The following is an 18,805-nucleotide window of genomic DNA, read 5'->3' as shown; positions in this document are numbered from 1 at the left end:
ATGGCGGAGGGCGAGCGGCAGCCGCCGCCAGGTAGAGCGGGCTGGGCCGGGGCGGCGTGGAGTGGGGGGCGCGGGGCGGTGCCTGGCGCGGGGGCGGAGAAGGGGTGTGGTGTGGGGGGGCTCAGCCGGGGAGGCTCTGGAGTTGGAGGGACTCTAGGGGGAGAACTGATGGCCCGGGAGCAGGGCCGGGAGTTGAGGGGCTGTGTGGGAGAAGTGGGGTCCCCAGGGGGAAGGGCAGGGATCCGGGGCTGGGAGGGGATGGTGGGTGGGGGCGCCACGCCTATACTTGGGGAGCCGGGGCTGGCCCCGGGCCGGGGTGGTGGGGGTGGGGCAGCCGGGCAAGCCGCGGCCCGATGGGGAGGTCTGGTCTACCTCTGGCCTAGGCGTGCTTTAGTCAGCTCACGACTTGGGGGGAAGCCGCCCGGGACGGAGTGGGGGTGGGGGGCGAGAGTGACACTGCTGCTGCCTTCTTTAGACTTTGCGGTAGGGATGCTGGGGTGCCTCATGGGCCTGGGCCGGTGTTCACCCCACTTTCTGCCGCCCCCAGACCTTGCCCATCCCTCATCCACCTACCCTTTCTCCCCCTTGGAGGCTTTGGAATTGCAGTACCTGAGAAATTTATTGAGCGACACTGCCCGGGGTTGTCTAAACTACTAATTTAAAAAGGCAGGTTGTGCAAGAAGATGAGTTTCTCTCTGACTTCACCGTCTATAACTTTTATTATTTATACCCTGGCTTCCTTTCAGTTCATCTCAAATAACTGGGATGGAGGTGGTAGGGAAAGGATCTTTTTAGAGACCTGGAAAAGGGTTAAGGCAGTTTGCTGACACCCCTCTTCCTGTCCCCCAAGGACAGACCATAGACAACTTTGTCAGGAGGGAGAAATTCTAAAGATCAACCAAGAGCTGAATGTGTCTGTTAGGACATTGCAAGCCTGATGTTTCTTTTCCGTAGTGCAGAATCTGTATGTGCGAGCTCATAGACGTTCCCGTAATGGCATAGGGAGATAGAGGTGACCAGAACTGTCAGTGAGAGCAATGTGTCTGTAGAGGTGGGTGGTGAAGGTTAAGGTGAGTGGAGACAGTCTTTGTACTGAGGAAAGGAAGGCTCAGGGGTTATCTATGGCTGGGAAGATCCAGATCCCTGGAGATGATCCCTTTTTTGAAGTTCAAAACAGGACGTTTTGGAACGTGCGGAAAGAACTTGACTCATAGTGTGTTGGAGTGGTGAAAACCTTGGATTTTAGGAATTATTCAGACCTGGTTCTGCCTGGCTAGCTCCAGCCTCTGTGAGCCGGTTTTCTTGTCTCTTAAAGTGGGCCTCTGTTCCTTCTTCACAGAGCTGCGGTTTTTGTTCCCACAGATGATGTGGCCAGAGTGGGTGGTCAGTACGTGTTGATTGCTATTGTCCTTGCCAAATGGACAAGGTGGGGTAGGCACCTTGCTCTGTCACTTTCAGAGGCAGAATCTGAGGCTGGAGAGACTCATTTGTCACAGTCCTGAGTTTGAAGGCTGTGTCTTTCACCTGGGGTGACGTGTTCTGCTGTGCATGAGTATGTGTGGTGTGTTTCATCGGTGATCAGGTGGACTGGAGTTTCCTCCTCGTGAATTAATGTCAGGATTGCTGTCCCCTGCAAACAGTTCTCTCAAACTCACAAAAGGATTTTTTCCAAAGATCATTTACAAGTTGCTTATTTGGAACGTGGAACACATTTCCCCATAAAACCAGTGTGGTTAGGTTACACCTTGACCTACAAAGCTTTTTATTTAGCATCTTATTTAAACGAGCAATTTACTAATAGTATGGGCCTCAACTTGGGGTTCTGGGAACAGGACTTGCAGAACAGGTGGGAGGAGGAAGAGTTTCTGCTCTTTCTTGGGCCTCGTGCTTCTCCTCCAATTCGCCGTCTCCTCCCTGGATCTCCTGGCACTCCTGCTTTCTTCAGAGCCTCTCCAGGCAGGCGCTCTTCCCCCAGATAGTACACGTTCCAGTGTCTTCTTTGGTCCCCGTTCCCTTTTCTCCATGCAGCTGGTGTCAGGTAGGGTTTAGGAGGGTAGAAGGGATAAGATTGTACTATGTTGTGAGGGGTTGATGTCCTTTTTCTTTCTGGAGAGCTTGTATTTTTCAAGGAAGTTGCTGACTGATGTAACAACTCCGATCATAGGTTCAGGCTCACAAGTCTCTGCCACCTCGGGGCCAGGTATTTTGGATTCAAAAATTTTCAGGTTTCAGAAAGGAATGCCCTATAATCAAAGTGCTTTTCCCAGCAAAATATCAGTTCCCTGACTAGGTTGGCTACACAAAATCTGTAAATGCCCTCAGATCGGCTTAGGTTCAAGTTTTATATCCAATGAGTTTATGTCAAATGTACTTTAAAAACTTCAGGTTTTTAGGATCTCAGAATTATGGAAAAGAAATGGAGGACTTACATTACCCAGTAATGTAAGTGAAGGGAATCCTGTAGTGGGGGGAAGCTATTTTGGCCTAGAGAGTCCACTGATCAGCAGTCGGCTCTGGGGTGAAATACTGCGTGCCCGAGACACAGGAGCTGTGCCTGGACCTGCTCTGTGTCTTCCTGTCCCTCGACTCCTGAGAACAGAGAAACTCCAAAATAGCTCTTCTTTCTGCTTTACAAAAGTAGTATATGATAGGTTTTTTTTTTATATATATATATTTAAAGAGCAGGTTTATTAGGAAAGGGATAGGACAGTAATAGATACTTGCATAGACACCAGTGGGCAGGAAGAGCTGCCCTGAAAGGGACAGGTTTGCTAAGAGAGCCCAGCATGGTTACAGGCAGGCGGCCTTGACAGGTCACAGGCAGGCAGGAAGGCTGCTGCCCTGCAGAGGGAGAGAGGTGGTGAGAAGAGGCACCTGCATAGTCACAGATGGGCAGTCGGAGTGCTGCCAGTACATGATAGTTTTGTTGGAAATATGTGGAAGTCCTTTGTAAATTTTAACTTCTAGAAGTGACTATCGGTAACTATTGGTGCTTAATTCTTTAGAGTTTTCTAGTGCATAGGCCAATAGGTGTACATGTTGTTTACATTAGTGTGTATTTTTACTATATATATGGTAGTTATTTCTCCTCGTTTATTAATATCTTATTTTTGTTATGTCAGTAATTTAGGTTTTGTTCTTTCTCAAAGCTATGGAGACTTTCATTATATGGTCATATCGTTATTTACCCATTGCCTTATGGATTGATATTGGGCGGTTTCTAATTTTTTTTAAAGATTTATTTTTTCTTTATACAAGTGCTGGGGTAGGGTACAGGCTGAATGTGTGGAAGGGTGAGAAGATTCACCAGAGACAGGTGGGGAACAGAACAGGCAGACTGACGAAATACACTGCTGAGGGGAGCAGTGGGCGCGACAGGAGAGGTCTGCTATGCCATGTGGGATTCTTGTTGGCCGGCCGGCCGGCCGGGATCAAACCCATGCTGCAGAGACTACAAATAGCTTCACAGTGTGGCGCTCAACTGCCTGCGCCACCAGGGAGGCCCGGTTTCTAATTTTTTTGATGTGAGAGCGCCCTGACACACGTGTCTATTTCTGTGAGCACGTCTGAGCTCAGAGTAGAAGTATTGGCTCAAGGGGAACATGCAGTTTTTTACTTCAAAAGCCAGTGCTGAGCTGATCCTCAGCAGATTCTACCCAGACTTCTACCCACATGCATCTCTGATTTCTCTGTCTTCAACCAATGCCATGTGCTTTTCATCTGGAACCTGATTTGAAAAAGCATCTCAGCTCATTTACATGCTTTTGCTTAGTGAGGTCGGAGATTTCTCTTAAATGTTTGTGGCCATTGCACTTTGTTCTTCTTTGGATTGCCTGTTCATGTCTAAAGGGTCAACTGGGCTTTCTTTTTCTTTTCTTTTAAGATTTATTTATTTATTTATGCATACAAGAACTAGGGTACAGGCCAGAGGTTGGGGAGTGGTGAGAGGATCCACCAGAGGCAGAGTGGGGAGCAGAACAGGCAGATCCACTGAAATCCACTGCTGAGGGGAGAAGTGGGGAGACAGGAGAGGTCTGCTGTGCCATGTAGGTAGCTCCCTGGCCGGGGATCGAACTTGTGCTGCAGTGGCTGCGGACGGCTTCGTAGTGCTGAAGCTTAACCCCTTGAGCCACTAGGGAGACCCCTGGGCTTTATTTTTCTAACCATCCACCTGGTTGGGGGACAGAAGGTGAGGGCATGGCAAAGCCACCCAATGTGTTAGTTGTTGAGGGGAGTACCGGTACTGCCTGCCCCTGCTGAGTGAGGCAAGGCAGGGGCCACTGGGTTGGACGTTACCTGTCAACATTCTGTCCTGGGATACATGTCTTGTTTATGCTAGTGGTTGGGTGTTGGGGTTTTGGTTTTTAAGTATATGATAGGGAGTGGGGTGGAGGGAGAGAGTTGTGGGGAAAGATTCTATTTATCTATGGGCTTTTTCGTTTTCTTTGTAAAGACTCTTCAGAGGATACCCCTCCAGCCACTCAGAACTTCATCATTCCAAAAAAGGAGATCCACACGGTTCCAGACATGGGCAAATGGAAGCGTTCTCAGGTACCAAGGCTGCCCTGGAGAGTCAGAACTGGCATGAGAAACTTGGACTTTCCAAAGACAATGGTTTTCTGGCATGATGGGGGCTGTGAGCACGGACTTGTCTCGCTCTTGGATCCAGAACTCTTGGAAGTGAGGTGGGGGGAAGTGACAGGGGAGTTAGCTGTCCCTCCTGCTCAGGGGCAGCACTCAGAGGTGCTTTAATGGGCAGGTCTCTGGGGACTGAGACCAGGGTAACCCTGGAGTGTTCTTTTCCTGGTTCTCAGAAACCATTGCCAGAGTGGTGTTGTGTTAATTCAATGCGAGCATCCCAAATGCTGGAGGAGGCCACTTTGATTCCTTTTTTTTTTTTTTTAAAGAAATCTTTATTTTAGGATATGAGGTGTCCAGTCAAAAAATTGGAAGGGAGGGCCTCCCCGGTGGCGCAGCGGTTGAGCGCTGGGTTGCGAGACTGCGCGCGGCCTCTGCAGTGCCGGTTCGATCCCCGGCTGCTCCCCGGCCACCACCGGAGGAGGGTCCCACATGGCGCGCAGACCTCTCCTGCCGCCCGCTGCTCCCCTCAGCAGTGTCCTTCGGTCCTTCTGCCTGCTCTGCTCCCCCCTCTGGCTCTGGTGAATTCTCTCACCCTCCCACACTTCTGACTGTACCCAGTGCATGTAAAAACAAAACAAACAAACAAACCAACAAACAAATAAATAAAGCATGCCTCTATTTAAAAAAAAAAAAAAAAAATTGGGAGTTTTTTTGCCTTTTTAAAAAAAAAAATTATTTTATTTGTGCATACAAGAGCTGGGGTACAGGCCATAGGTGTGGAGGGTGAGAGGATTCACCAGAGGCAGACTGGGGAACAGAACAGGCAGGTTGACCAAAGTGCACTGCTTAGAGGAGCAGCGGGCGAGTCAGGAGAGGTCTGCTGTGACATGTGGGTTGCTCCCCGGCTGGCTGGGGGATCGAACTCGTGCTTCAGGGGCTGTAGACAGCTTCATAGGTTGTGTCTTAACCCCTTGCGCCACTAGGGAGGCCTCACTTTGATTCTTGGTTGCAAGTAACAGCAAGCCTGGGAGCCAGCGAATCAGAGAGAGAGGAGGTTATTGGGTGCAAACTTAGGCAGGGAGGTGGCTGAGCCTAAAATACCTGGGAATTGCCTCCCCGGTGGCGAAGTGGTTGAGCGCTGGGTTACAAAGCTGCCCGCAGCCTCTGCAGCGCCGGTTTGATCCCCGGCTGCTCCCCGGCCACTGGAGGAGGGTCCCACATGGTGCTCAGGCCTCTCCTGCCACCCACTGCTCCCCTCAGCAGTGTACTTCCGTCTTTCTGCCTGCCCTGCTCCCCACTCTAGCTCTGGTGAATTCTCTCACCCTCCCGCGCTTCTGAATGTACCCAGTGCTTGTATAAATCAATAAATCAATCAATAAATAAATCTTAAAAAAAAAAAGAAAAACAAAACAAACAAACAAACAAACAAACAAAAAAACCTGGGAACTGGGCCTTGGCTCCTGGGGGCAGACCAGTCCTCATGGTGGGCAGCCGACTACAGCCATGGGCTGTGGAGAGACTGCAGTGAAGAAAAGAAAGCCAGTTCCAGGCTCCCAGGGAAAACCCTGGGCCCAGCTCCAGCCCTTGCCCGTCGGATCAGCTGGGTGGGGAGTGCCATGTCTGCATAAGGGCCGGCCCAGATACCCTGGCAAGCTTAGGAGGTTCTCTCTGAGGATGTGGGGCCCAAACCCTCTAGTTGCCACAGCTTGTCCTTTGGGACTCGGGGCCATACAAGCCTACTTGGCTTCTCTTCCAAGCTTGCCCTGTAAATATTGCAGACGGTGACTGTTCTTGCCCTGAGTCTTTATCAAGATAAACATCACGTCCCTTCCTTATTTTGTAGGACACAGTTCAAACTCACTTATCATCACTGTTGTTCTACTTCAGGATATGTCAACTTCCACATTGTTAACATTTGGAAACACACAGTTCTTTATTTTAAGAGCTGTCCTGGCCATGCAAGATATTAAGAAACATCTAGGGCTCTACCTGCTAGATGCCAGGAGCACCCCTCTGCCCAGTTATCACAAACAGAAATGCCCCCAGCACTGTCAGAGGTCCGCTGGGAGCCACATCACCGAGAGGGAGCTGCTTTCTACTCTGAATCTGCAGTTCATCTGAATCCACATGTGGCTTTAGTCCCCTGCAGCCCCCAGATGTTTTACAAGGACGTTTGAGTGTGCCAGGTACTCTAGCTCGTTTAATCCTTACTCAAACCCTAGCAGGTGGATCCCGAGGTCGCATTTGAAGATGATGGACCAAGACCAGGAAGTAAAGCCGTGTAGCAGAGTGGCGGTTAGCAGTGGTTGAGATAAGATTCACCCCCTATAGCTTGAGCCACAATGCCCCCGGCCACAGACCCTAATCTGACATATTTTTCTTTTTGGTATATAAAGTTTTATTGGAGCACAGTTATGCTTATTTGTTTATGTATCATCTATGCTGCTTTCATGCTGCAAGGGTAGAATTGCGAATTTGTGTATCAGACTAAGAAGCCTGAAATGCTTTTCCTGTGGCCCTTCATGGGCAGTTTGCCAGCCTGCTCCAGGCTCCTGTACTTTCTGAAAGTTCTGGTCACCTTTTTTTTTTTTTTTAAAGATTTATTTATTTATACATAAATAACAAGAACTGGGGTATAGGCCAGAGGTGTGGGGGTGAGAGGATTCACCAGCGACAGAGTGGGGAACAGAACAGACAGATTGACCAAAGTACACTGCTGAGGGGAGCAGCAGGCGAGTCAGGAGAGGTTTGCTGTGCCATGTGGGTAGCTCCTTGACCGGGGGTTGAACTCGTGCTGCAGTGGCTGTGGATAGCGTCATAGGTTGCGTCTTAACCCCTTGTGCCACCAGGGAGGCCCCTCTGGTCACCTTTTCTCCTCGAGTGTTGCAAGACATGGATGAAGCCATTCAGTTGCTCTGGAGTTCGTGGGCCTGCTGCAGCTGGACAAGGCACTGCTAGGACTTTCACTGGGCAGGGGTCAGGGGCCAGGGCTCAGACAGGTCAGGGCTTGATGCCTGCGCTGCCATTTTCTCTTCTGTGACTTAGGCAAGACGCCTACTTGGCCATGCCTCAGTTTCCTCTACTATTAAATGACTTGAAGCCTGACCACACCCTGCCCGGGGTGGTCACATGGTCAGCCTTACTGCATGGCAGGCATGACCTTGTTGCTGTGGTGTTGGCAGAGACTCCATCATGTTCACCAGGATGTCCTGAGTTTTAGTCTCTAAGTGACCTGGACATATGGGAGCTGGGACTATGGAGGGTGATGCTGCCCCTGGCTGTTTCCTCTTTTTACCTCCCAGCATCCTTAGCAGGGAGGGCAGTGAGCCCTGGCTGCCATCAGGGCAGGGCTCAGGCTTGCTCTAGGCTGGTGGAGTTGCTGTGGGCCTCCACCAGGCCTGCCAGGGGACCCACTGCGGCCTATGGCCATGCCCTACGTTGGCAGCAAGATCCTGGTCTAGGAATGCTCCCTTCTTGGTGCTGAGTGGTTGGTTCTCAGGCTCACTGTGGATGTCCCGGCATCCTTAGGACTTGGATAAGAAAGAGGGGAGGGAGGGCCTCCCTGGTGGCGCAAGGGGTTAAGATGCAACCTGTGAAGCTATCTGCAGCCACTGCAGCATGAGTTCGATCCCTGGCCGGCCAGGGAGCAACCCACAAGGCGCAGAAGACCTCTCCTGTCTCACCTGCTGCTCCCCTCAGCAGTGTGTTTCCGTCAGTCTGCCTGTTCTGTGCCCCACTCTGTCTCTGGTGAGTCCTCTCACCCCGCACGTTTCTGGCCTATACACCCAGTTCTTGTATGCATAAATAAATACATCTTTAAAACAAAAACAAAAAAAACAGGAAGAGGGGAGGAGTGACAGGCAAAAAAGATGCAGAAGAAACAAGACTGAGGTAGGTGTCACTTGCTCCCAGGAGCGGCTTCTCTAGGGGCCCAAATCTCAGTGCTTTCTAAGCCCTGTGCTGGATGTGATGCCCAGCCCAGTGGGGAGGGTGCCCAGTTGGGAGCTGAGGGTAGTTGTGCGGGGAGACCTAGCCTTCTGCCCTAGAACGCAATGTCTTCTGGGAGCAGTGCACCTGCACTGCAGCCAGGCAGCCTGGCTGTCTGGTGGGGGAAACACCTGGAAGATAACTGGGGGCGGGGCCCTTGTGGTATTCCCTGAACCCCCAGCACCCTAGTGTAGTATACAAGTTGCCCAGCCTTTGGGCCGGCTGGCTGGGTCTAACACCCCGATACTGAGATCTTGCTTTTATGAGACCTTGGGCGAGTCATTCCCCACAACCTTGGTTTCCTCATCTGTAAAATGGGAGCAGTAATAGCGTCTGACTCGTGGGTGTTGTGTAAGGAAACTGCTCGTAGCAATACTGAGGGCACTGTGAGCAGGCGGCAGGTGTGTGTGGTCATCGACCTGCCAGCTGTTCTGGATGGTGTTGCCTTCTCTTCCTACTGCTGCTGGCTTGGTACCCACAGGCAGCTTGGCGCTCTTTGGTAACTGGGTGGTGCAAGGGCAGGCAGGCTGTAGTGAGTGGGGGCTCTGACACTCCTTTCCTTGCCTCCCCACCCCGTGTTTGGTAGGCCTACGCCGACTACATTGGATTCATCCTCACCCTCAATGAAGGTGTGAAGGGGAAGAAGCTGACCTTCGAGTACAAAGTCTCTGAGGTAGGTAGAGGCAGGGAGTCTCCAATAAATCAAAAATTGCCCCCAAGAACCCTGTGTGCTCATCGCGCAGCCGGGCTGGGGCAGAAACCACCACCCCAGCCCACTGGCCCCCGACGTTTCCGTGACTACATTTCTCATCTGTTAAAATCTGGGAATAGGTGTACATTTATAAAATTGGGGTCAAGGTATATATGCCATTTTATAGCCTGCATTTTTACTGATTGGTGTTTAATAAACCTTTTTAACTTAAGAAACACCCCAGAAGAAGTCGCTGTGCTGGTTAACAGAAGCGTGCTACCCCCTCGTCCCTCATACCCAGCCCCCAGGGGCAACGCGGGAATAGCCTGGGGAGCGTCCCCAGACCTGGGCTGGGCATGAACTCCCCCCTGTGTGAATGGCTGCCTCAGTGCGCCACACCTTCATTTGTTTCAGCTGCACCCTAACGGGAGCGTTTAGGTTATAGCCCTAAATGCTGCTCTGAGCCTCCTTGCGCACAGCCCTGTGTGTGTTCCTCCCGCAGGACTCACTCCGAGAAATTGAAACACCTAAGTCAGGCGCCCACACTGCTGGATGGGGTGCGCTTTGGCCACAGTTTCAGAGAAAGTCTTGTTTTTTGGAGGGAGGGCAGGGGAGACTGATGCCCGGGGAAGGGGTGGTCTTGCTTGCCTTTTGCTCTTCTGCTGGGTCCCCTCTCCCAGGGCTAGGTCCCAGGCCTCCAGGGGCCTCTTGGAGTCCTGTCTCAGTTGGCCCAGAGCCTGTGTCTCTTATCTCAGATGCCAGGCCTGAGCAGTAGTCATTCTCAGTGCCTCATCCTAGCCCACTCAGTTGCCTCAGCCTGCTGGGTAGGGCCTGGCCATGCCCCCACCCAAGACTAGCATGGCCCTCTCAGGCCCACACTGCCTCTCGGTGCTCTGACCTGTGGCTGGGTGGCTGCGGTCTGTACTTGAGGGGAGCCAGGCTGTCCTAGAAACAGCCTTCTCTTGGGAGCTGGCCCACCACTTCCTCTTGGCCTGCCCAGCACCCTGGGAATGTGGCTCTTGGCTCAGCTGGCTGGCCAGAGAGGGCAGAGGTTGGGGGACAGGCGCCCGCAGGGGATGTTGTAATAATCCCAGAAGATCCGAGCTGCTGATTTCCTCTCAGGTCCTCAGTGGCCCCAGGTGCTGACTGCGATGTCCACATCAAGCAGGTGCATCTCAGCAGTGTTCTCTTGGCAGCGTTGCAGCCTGAAATCAGGCTGCCTGGGTTTGGATAACCTTTTGTCAGCTGAGAGGCTTTGCCTCTGTGACCCTCTTCCTCCCCAACAGTAGAGCGTAGAGCCAGCCGAAGTGCCAGCCGGCCCGCTCACACCCCGGGAGGCTCATTGCTCACGGATCCATGTGGACGATTGTTACCCGGTGCTGGCACCACTCCGCGCCATGGGCTTCATTAGCCTTTGTTCCCCCATTTCTAATTTCCGGTGGTGGTGGTGTTTTAGTAGGGGCTCTTCCGAGCTGGGGTTCATCCCAGAGCCGGGGCAGGGGGCTGCAGGCGTGCCCTGTTTGGTCTCCAAGAGATCTCCCAGCTTCTGTCCCTAGCTGGCAGGGGCAACAAAGTACAGCTCAGCAGGTAGCCTGGGTCCACAAACTGGGGCTCTCTTCCCTCCTGTCACAGCTGTGGGGTCCCCTGCTGCTTCTCATTCCCGCCCCTCCCGCAGGGATGGTAGCTGCCGATGAAGAGAGGGCAGGGCCCTGGGTGGCAGCTTGTAGACCCGCAGCAGAGGCACCAGCCACTGTGTGGTTCTGAGATTGTCTAGACCCGTGTTTAGAAGGTTCCCTTTCATTTTGAGATTATCTCTCTTCTGTCTTTGGGAGTAAAATTTTTTGATTCATGCAAAATAAAGATTATAGTAGATAGGAGGCTTTTTTTTCTTTTTTAAAGATTTATTTATTTATTTATACAAGCACTGGGTACAGTCAGAAGCACGGGTGAGAGAATTCACCAGAGACAGAGTGGGGAACAGAACAGGCAGATGACGAAATACACTGCTGAGGGGAGCAGCGGGTGAGGCAGGAGAGGTCTGTCCCGCCATGTGGGACCCCCACTGGTGGCCGGGGATCGAACTGGCGCTGCAGAGGCTGCAGGCAGCTTCGCAGCCCAGCGCTCAACCGCTGCGCCACCGGGGGAGGCCCGATAGGAGGCTTTTTTTTTGTTTTGTTTTGTGTTTGATTTTTTTTTAATGGGCGCAAAATAAAAAATTGGGAAGTAAAATTTTTTTTAAAAGATTGATTTATTTATGCATACAAGAACAGGGGTACAGGCCAGAGGTGCGGGGGGTGAGAGGATTCACTAGAGACAGTGGGGAACAGAACAGGCATTTTGCAGAAAATTTTGCTGGTCCATGAAATCCAAAAAGGAAGTGTTGGTGTAGGGAGAAAGGATAGCTCAAAGCCTTCTTGCTTCTTGGAGGTTCCGGCCCACAGTTTGCTTCCCTCTAACCCTCTTCCCCAACTAGGCAAACAATAGAGGCAACCCCCTGCATTCAAAAAAACCTCTAGAAAGAGGAACTGGGAGCCTGTTAATTATTTATTGGCCCAGCTGAGCTAGCAGCTGGGGCCAGGCTCCTGCTGGCCTCCAGCATCTTCTTTATCCCTCAGTACCTTGCTGTCTGCCAGACTGGAACGCCAGGGAGTCAGCCTAGCTGCCGTGTCCTGGGGCTGTGCTTACTGCGCCAGCCCTCCTTAGTCCCAGCCAGTGCCTGCTCTGGCCTTACCCTGTGCCTGGTGACTTGGTTCTTCATAAAGAGTTGCTTTGTGTCATTTGTCAACAAGGCATATCACCTTGTCCCTTGGCCTCAGCCAGGCGTCTGGGCAGTTTTCTTCTAGGTAACTGCTTCTCTCCCCTGCCCCAAACCTGGGGAAAGGGGAGGAGAGGGAGGTGAGGGAAGGCAGTATTCCAGATCGTTGTCCCGTTGCCCATGCCAGGGGCACTATTTATGCGTGATCTGCGTCTGGAGCTCTGCAGCAGGAGCTTCAGCCCTGTCCCCCACTCCTTGGCAGAGTCTGCACCCGGCAGACCCGAGCGTGCCTGGCCTTTCTTGTGACCTACCAGGTGGTTCCACCCGGCAAGCTCCTGCCCTGAGCCAGGAGTCCCTGGTCTCCTCAGACCCATGGTGGCCAGCAGACAGAGGCAAGACTTGTCCCTCTGCAGGGGCCTCTTCCCAGGACTGCTGACCAGGGGCCCTCTCCACCAGATGCTCCACTGACCTCCATCCTGTGCCACATCTTCAAGTCTAGCCCCACGGACCTGTGTGTCATCTCGGCCACCTTCTCTGATTTCCTCACTGAATAACATCTCGTGTGCTAATGCTGCCCTCTGACACCTAGCCCCCATGGGAAAGGTGTGGGGAGATGGACTCCCCAATACTGCTATGCATGCCCCCCATCCAGCATGGCACATTTGCATTTCTGACCCAGCAGTTCCAAAAGGGTGAGTTGCCAGATTGTTCATCCCAGTGTGGTTTGTGGTAGTGAACAGCTGGGAGCGCCAAGCATTGCCTGTAAGGGGCTTGGTAAGTGTATTCCTGTGTGTGGGTACAACAACACCATGCTCGCTTACAGAAGGTTGGCATGAAGGTCTGTTCACAGGCTGCTGTGGAATGAGGTTGGGGGATGCAGAGCCAGCTGTGAGGTGGCGCATGCCCTGTGGTCTTTGTTGATGGTCGGTACGTGTCTAAGTCAGTGCCATTTCCTGTTCCAGGCGGGCACCAGGTGTTCCTCCATGGGTGGTTAGCATCGAGCCCATTTGCAAGGTGAAGAAACAGGCTCTGAGAGTCAGGGTCATCAACTTGACATCTTGCGGGGACTGAAGGCCATTTTCTCTGGAATTTGGATCCATGTCCATCTGCCTCCCAAGTCTTGCCCCGCTAAACCACAGCGAACACTAAAGAGGCAGAGTTGAAGAGTTTGTTAGCTCTTGATAGTGCTTATTTCTGGGTGGCAGCATTGATTTTTTCCTTTCACTGTTTTCTGTGATGAGTAGGTATTGCATATTAAACAATAAAATCTGACGAAGGCCAGGGCTGGAGTCGGGCTTGGCCACCAGCGGCTCTCTTCGATAGGCTGAAGCTGCTTGTCCCTTCACTGCATGCTGGGGCCTTTCTGTAGAGCCTGCTGGACTTCCTGATTGGCCCTTCAGGTTAGTTGGCAAGATGGAGTCAGCAAGGAGGGCCCAGTCAGCACCAGGTCTCATGGTCAGCATCCAGCAGCAGCTAGGGCTTCCCTCTGGCTCCAGCATGGGGCCCCTCATCATTGTAACTGGGACCCTCTGTTTTGCCTCCACAGGCCATTGAGAAACTGGTCGCTCTTCTCAACACACTGGACAGGTGGATTGATGAGACGCCTCCGGTCGACCAGCCCTCTCGATTTGGGAACAAGGCCTATAGGACCTGGTATGCCAAACTCGACCAGGTGAGGCTTCCACGGGACAGGCTTGGGGCCTGGACAGGAGGGGGCGGGGGAGCGTTCAGGCTTTACAGAATCACTGGGGAGTATGTTAAGAGAGCGTTCCACTTAAGAAATGTATGGTTGTGTGCACCTTCTGCCCCAACTGAGTACCACCACTGTGGGCGCATTGGCTTCTGCAAAGGGCCATTTATTAGGCTGTTGTTTGTGTTGGGGAAAGAGTCAAACATGCTAAGTGTCCTCCTGTAGGGGATGCGTTAGATCAACAGGTTTGTGCATCCATGGAGAACTATGCAGCTGTAAGAAAGAATAAGGGAACTGAGGAGAAAGGGAGCCTGTGGTTGATTGTTAGTTACGGAGGAGCCTGGAATATGAGACATGTGGCATGAGGCCTTGTGGTAAGAGAGGTTAAAAATGAGGAGATTTTGGGCCTCCCCGATGGTGTAGTGGGTTGAGCTCAGTGCTGTGAAGCTATCCGCAGCCCCTGCAGCGCGGATTCGATTCCCGGCTGGCCAGAGAGAAACCCACATGGTGAGGCAGACCTCTCCTGTCTCGCCCGCTGCTCCCCTCAGCAGTGTATTTCGGTCCTTCTGCCTGTTCTGCTTCCCGCTCTGTCTCTGGTGAATCCTCTCACCCTCCCACGCCTCTGGCCTGTACCCCGATTCTTGTATAAAAAAAATATTTTTTTATTTTTTTAAGATTTACTTATTTATACAAGAACCAGGATACAGGCCAGAGGTGTGGGAGGGTGAGAGAGAGGATTCACCAGAGACAGAGCGGGGAACAGAACAGGCAGACTGACGAAATACACTGCTGAAGGGAGCAGCGGGTGAGACAGGAGAGGTCTGCTGCGCCATGTGGGTTTTTCCCTGTCCAGCTGGGATTGAACCTGCGCTGCAGGGGCTGTGGACAGCTTCACAGTGCGGTGTTCAACCGCCTGTGCCACCAGGGAGGCCCAATAAATAAATCTTTAAAAAAAAAAAAGTTCAAGAGCAATGGCTCTTCCTTTAAAAAAAAATGAGATTTTGTATCGCCCAGTTTACGTGCAGCGCCGCACTGCAAGGCTGCTTGAGAAACTAGTAAATTAGGCTGCTATTTCTTTCTGAGGGTGGGGCAGAGTGGGTGGAGAGAGATTTCTCAATGGGTTACTTTTTTAACATGCTTATTTTAAAATTATATGAAGGTGATACCTGTCCAAAGTAAACAAAAAAATAAATAAAGAGAAAGAAATGCAGGATTACAGGCCCTATCCTTAGAAAAACAGGGTCTGTGGGTCTGGGTTGGGGTCTGGGAATTCAGATTTTCAACAGGTCTCCAGGAGCTTCCTAGGCCAGGTGTGCATAGGTTGCATTTAGAGAAACTTGGATCCTAATTTCTGTGGCCCAGTGTTTTCACATGGAGTAGAGGGGGGCCCTGAGGACCCAGCACAGTGCTCTCCAGCCTGGGGCTGCCTTGGAGTCGATGATGATATGTGATCTTGTTTTATTTATTTATTTTATTTTATTTTATTTTATTTTATTTTATTTTATTTTATTTTATTTTTTTAAAGATTTATTTTTATTTATTTATACAAGCACTGGGTACAGTCAGAAGCGCGGGAGGGTGAGAGAATTCACCAGAGCCAGAGCGGGGAGCAGAGCAGGCAGAAGGACCGAAGTACACTGCTGAGGGGAGCAGCGGGCGGCAGGAGAGGTCTGCGCGCCATGTGGGACCCTCCTCTGGTGGCCGGGGAGCAGCCAGGGATCGAACCGGCGCTGCAGAGGCCGCGGGCAGCTTCGCAACCCAGCGCTCAACCGCTGCGCCACCAGGGAGGCCCTATTTATTTTATTTTAAAAGATTTATTTATTTATGCATACAAGATCTGGGATATAGGCCAGAGGTGTGAGGGGTGAGAGGATTCACCAGAGACAGAGTGAGGAGCAGAACAGGAAGACTGACTGAAACACACTGCTGAGGGGAGCAGTGGACGATACGAGAGAGGTCTGCTGCACCATGTGGGTAGCTTCCTAGGCGGGGATCGAACTTGTGCTGCAGTGGCTGCGGATAGCTTCATAGGTTGTGTCTTAACCCCTTGCGACTCCAGGGAGGCCCGCTTGTTCTTTTAACTAGCTGTACAGCTCACCAGATCTTAACATGCAACTTTGCCCTTCTACTCTATCATAGCAAGCTCCAAAATGTTCCCAGCACCCCAAGGCATGTCCCCTCCAGTTTACATCCCCTAAACTCTTCCGACTTCTGCTCCATAGATTGATGTTACCTGTTTTGGAACTGTAGGTTCACAACTGACTTCCTTTGCGCAGTGTCGCGGAGGTGGGATCTGCCCACGCTGGGTACATGCCAGTGGGTCTGATCACTGCTGCGCAGTGTCCGCAGTGGGAACCTGGGTTTTCCATTGGACCCTTGATGGCCATTTCCGTTGTGGGTGGTTCCCACGCTCTGGCCACTGTAGTGCATGCTGCATACACCACATTGTGTGGTCTCTTGGCAGGTGCTTGCTTGCTGCCCTGGGAGTGTGAAGGAAAGTGGTACCATTGGGGACATCCAAGAGTTACCAGATAAGACCCTCCCTTCTCATCTTGTTTCCGCACCCTTATTCCCCGGAGGAAAGGTTAGCCGACTAGAAGCCACCCCAGAGCAGTGGCTGTTGTGTAAGAACAAATCCTCCCCTCCTCGGTCAGTCAGAGCAGGGAGCCAGGCCCAGCTAGCAGGGCAGCCTGGGCCCCGGACAGAGGTGCCCCACTGGGATGCTGCCTAATCTGCTGCTGCCACTTTGTGTCTCTTGTGTTATCAGGAAGCAGAAAACTTGGTGGCCACAGTGGTCCCCACCCACCTGGCGGCTGCTGTGCCCGAGGTGGCGGTTTACCTAAAGGAGTCCGTGGGAAACTCCACGCGCATCGACTACGGCACAGGTACCTGCCACTCCTGGTGCTTGCTGGACTTCCCTGCAATCTTGGACTGCTCCCTCTGTGTTTCCCATTGTTTGGGCCCCTTTGAGCAAGTAGCCTGTGGGGGGCCTCGGTGTAGGGGGTCTTGGTGCTACTCCTGCAGCTCTGATTTGGTCCACCAGGGGGAGCTGTTGCTCTACATTGGCACCTGTGAGCGCAGAGCTGATTTTGTCCTGGTGTGTGAAGATGGTCTCTGTGAGCTCACCATCAGCACCACAACAATAATTTATTGAGCACTTACTATACTCAAGGAGACAGCTTAACGGAAGCCTTGTGAAATGAAAGAGCTTGGCGGCCTCCACAGGGATGTCCTTTCCCTGTGCCCTTGTAGCTTAGCCACATTCTCTGTGCTGCTGAGCTCTCAAGTGAGGGTGTGTGAAGGTTGTTTGTAAGCTGTGGTAGGCCTGCCTTTCCTTTCTCCCTGAAGCACACGGGCAAAGGCAGGAGCTGCTGCTGTTTCAGGCCGAGCCTGGCTTGGGGCTCTCAAGAGGAGCCCACGCAACAGAGTAGGCCTGGAGAAGGTGGGCAGGTAGTGGGTGGTAGGAAGTTTTTGTCCTCTGCTTCCCTGTGGAATAGGCAGATCATGTGTCATACATTTTGAGATATTTTGAGGAGTGGGTCCTTTTTTTTTTTTTTTTAAGATTTTAAAATTTTATTTATGCATACAAGAACTGGGGTGTAGGCCAGAGGTGCAGGGCTGGGGATAAAAGGATCCACCAGAGACAGAGTGGGGAGAAGAACAGGCGGATCTACTGAAATCCACTGCTGAGGGGAGCAGCGGGCGAGACAGGAGAGGTCTCCTGCACCATGTGGGTCAGCTCCCTGGCTGGGGATCAAACTCATGAACTCATGCCTCAGTGGCTACCGATAGCTTGATGGCGCTGAGACTTTAACCGCTGCGCCACCAGGGAGGCCCCTAGGGATGGGTCTTTCACTGAGACCAACAGGGAAAAACCCTGGAGGGGAGACTGGCTGGGTTAGCAGGTGTGCACAAGAGCTCCTGAGGGAGGCCTGCTGCTTAGGAGGCAGCATGGGTGAAGAGACAGTGCACGAGCTTCCAGCCGGGAGAGCCCTTCCAGCTACAGGATTGGACAGAACCAGGCAAGAAGTTATACCCTCCTCACCTCCCTCCAAGTGTGCTCTTCCCGAATCCAGCGCCATGGTGTACCATCCAAAGTGCAGCCCCTGTCCCTGTGGTGCTCACCACTGCTGCTTGCCGTGACTGGGAAAGGAAGCAGCTACTTTCTGAGGCTCTGCTGTGGCCATGCTTGGAAGCCTTCAGCGGCTCCTCATTGCTCTTAGGATGAAGTCTGAGCTTTTAACTCTGGCCCTTCTGGCCTGTCTGATTTCCAGTCTCAGCTCATTATATTTTCTCCCTGTTCTTTCTGCTTTAGCCATAATAGCCTTCTTAAAACATAACAATTTTTTTCTCGCCTCAGGGCCTATGTACAAACTGCTTCTTCTGACGAGAATGCTCTGCTCGCCTCCCTCACTCCCCTGTGCCTTGCCAGCCCTTATTCATCTTTCAGCGTTCAGATTTAATATTACTTCTTTAGGGAAACCTTTCTGAACCCCTGTGATAGTCTCCCTTTCTCTGTCACCTTCTCCTGCAGAGCTGGCATAAAAGCGACGGTATAGTTAATGTCTGCCATTCTGATAGGTCATAAACTGTCATATGAAGGCGGGGCCTCGCTTGCCACTGTCTTCCTCGCGCCTGCCGTGGAGTGCCCCATAGTAAGTGCCCAGTAAGGAGCATGGACTCAATGGAGACTTAGGCCTGTGGAGCATGCTGCCGGTGCCTGCCGATGGGGTTAGAGGCTGTGCCTTTGAGGCCTAGGTCTCTCTGGGTGAGGAGGAGGCCCCTGAGCTCCATGTTGCCCTTGCTCCTTGTAGAGAGAGCTATCAGTGAGACGTCCTTTTTCTGGAAAACTCAGTTTCAGCTGTTTTTTCTCCCCCAGGACATGAAGCAGCCTTTGCTGCTTTCCTCTGTTGTCTCTGCAAGATTGGGGTGCTCCGGGTGGATGACCAAATAGCTATAGTCTTCAAGGTGTTCAATCGGTGAGTGAGAGGGGACCAGGAGAAGCGGGGGGATGGAGAGGGGTCATTCTGCAGGCCCCCAAGGACCGCTGGTTCTTTCGTCCCATCCTAATCAAGCCCTCGCTGTGGACGGGCTGTCCGAG

At 52.2% G+C, this 18,805-nt stretch overlaps 1 protein-coding gene across 1 annotated transcript in view; it reads left to right on the top strand.

Annotated features, from left to right (window-relative positions):
- Window positions 1–18,805, top strand: part of PTPA (protein phosphatase 2 phosphatase activator) — a gene marked incomplete at both ends in the record, with an annotated part of 29,657 nt that continues 10,852 nt past the window's right edge. The window contains 6 exons of the mRNA XM_084236372.1: window positions 1–31; window positions 4,454–4,551; window positions 9,155–9,241; window positions 13,561–13,686; window positions 16,472–16,589; window positions 18,584–18,683. Coding sequence (XP_084092498.1) covers window positions 1–31; window positions 4,454–4,551; window positions 9,155–9,241; window positions 13,561–13,686; window positions 16,472–16,589; window positions 18,584–18,683 — 560 coding nt within the window. The remainder of the gene's footprint in view (window positions 32–4,453; window positions 4,552–9,154; window positions 9,242–13,560; window positions 13,687–16,471; window positions 16,590–18,583; window positions 18,684–18,805) is intronic.

Source organism: Talpa europaea, assembly GCF_964194135.1.
Source record: "Talpa europaea genome assembly, chromosome: 7".
Taxonomy (NCBI): domain Eukaryota; kingdom Metazoa; phylum Chordata; class Mammalia; order Eulipotyphla; family Talpidae; genus Talpa; species Talpa europaea.
The sequence above is the reverse complement of the archived record's forward strand: the minus strand, read 5'-3'. Positions and strand labels throughout refer to the sequence as shown.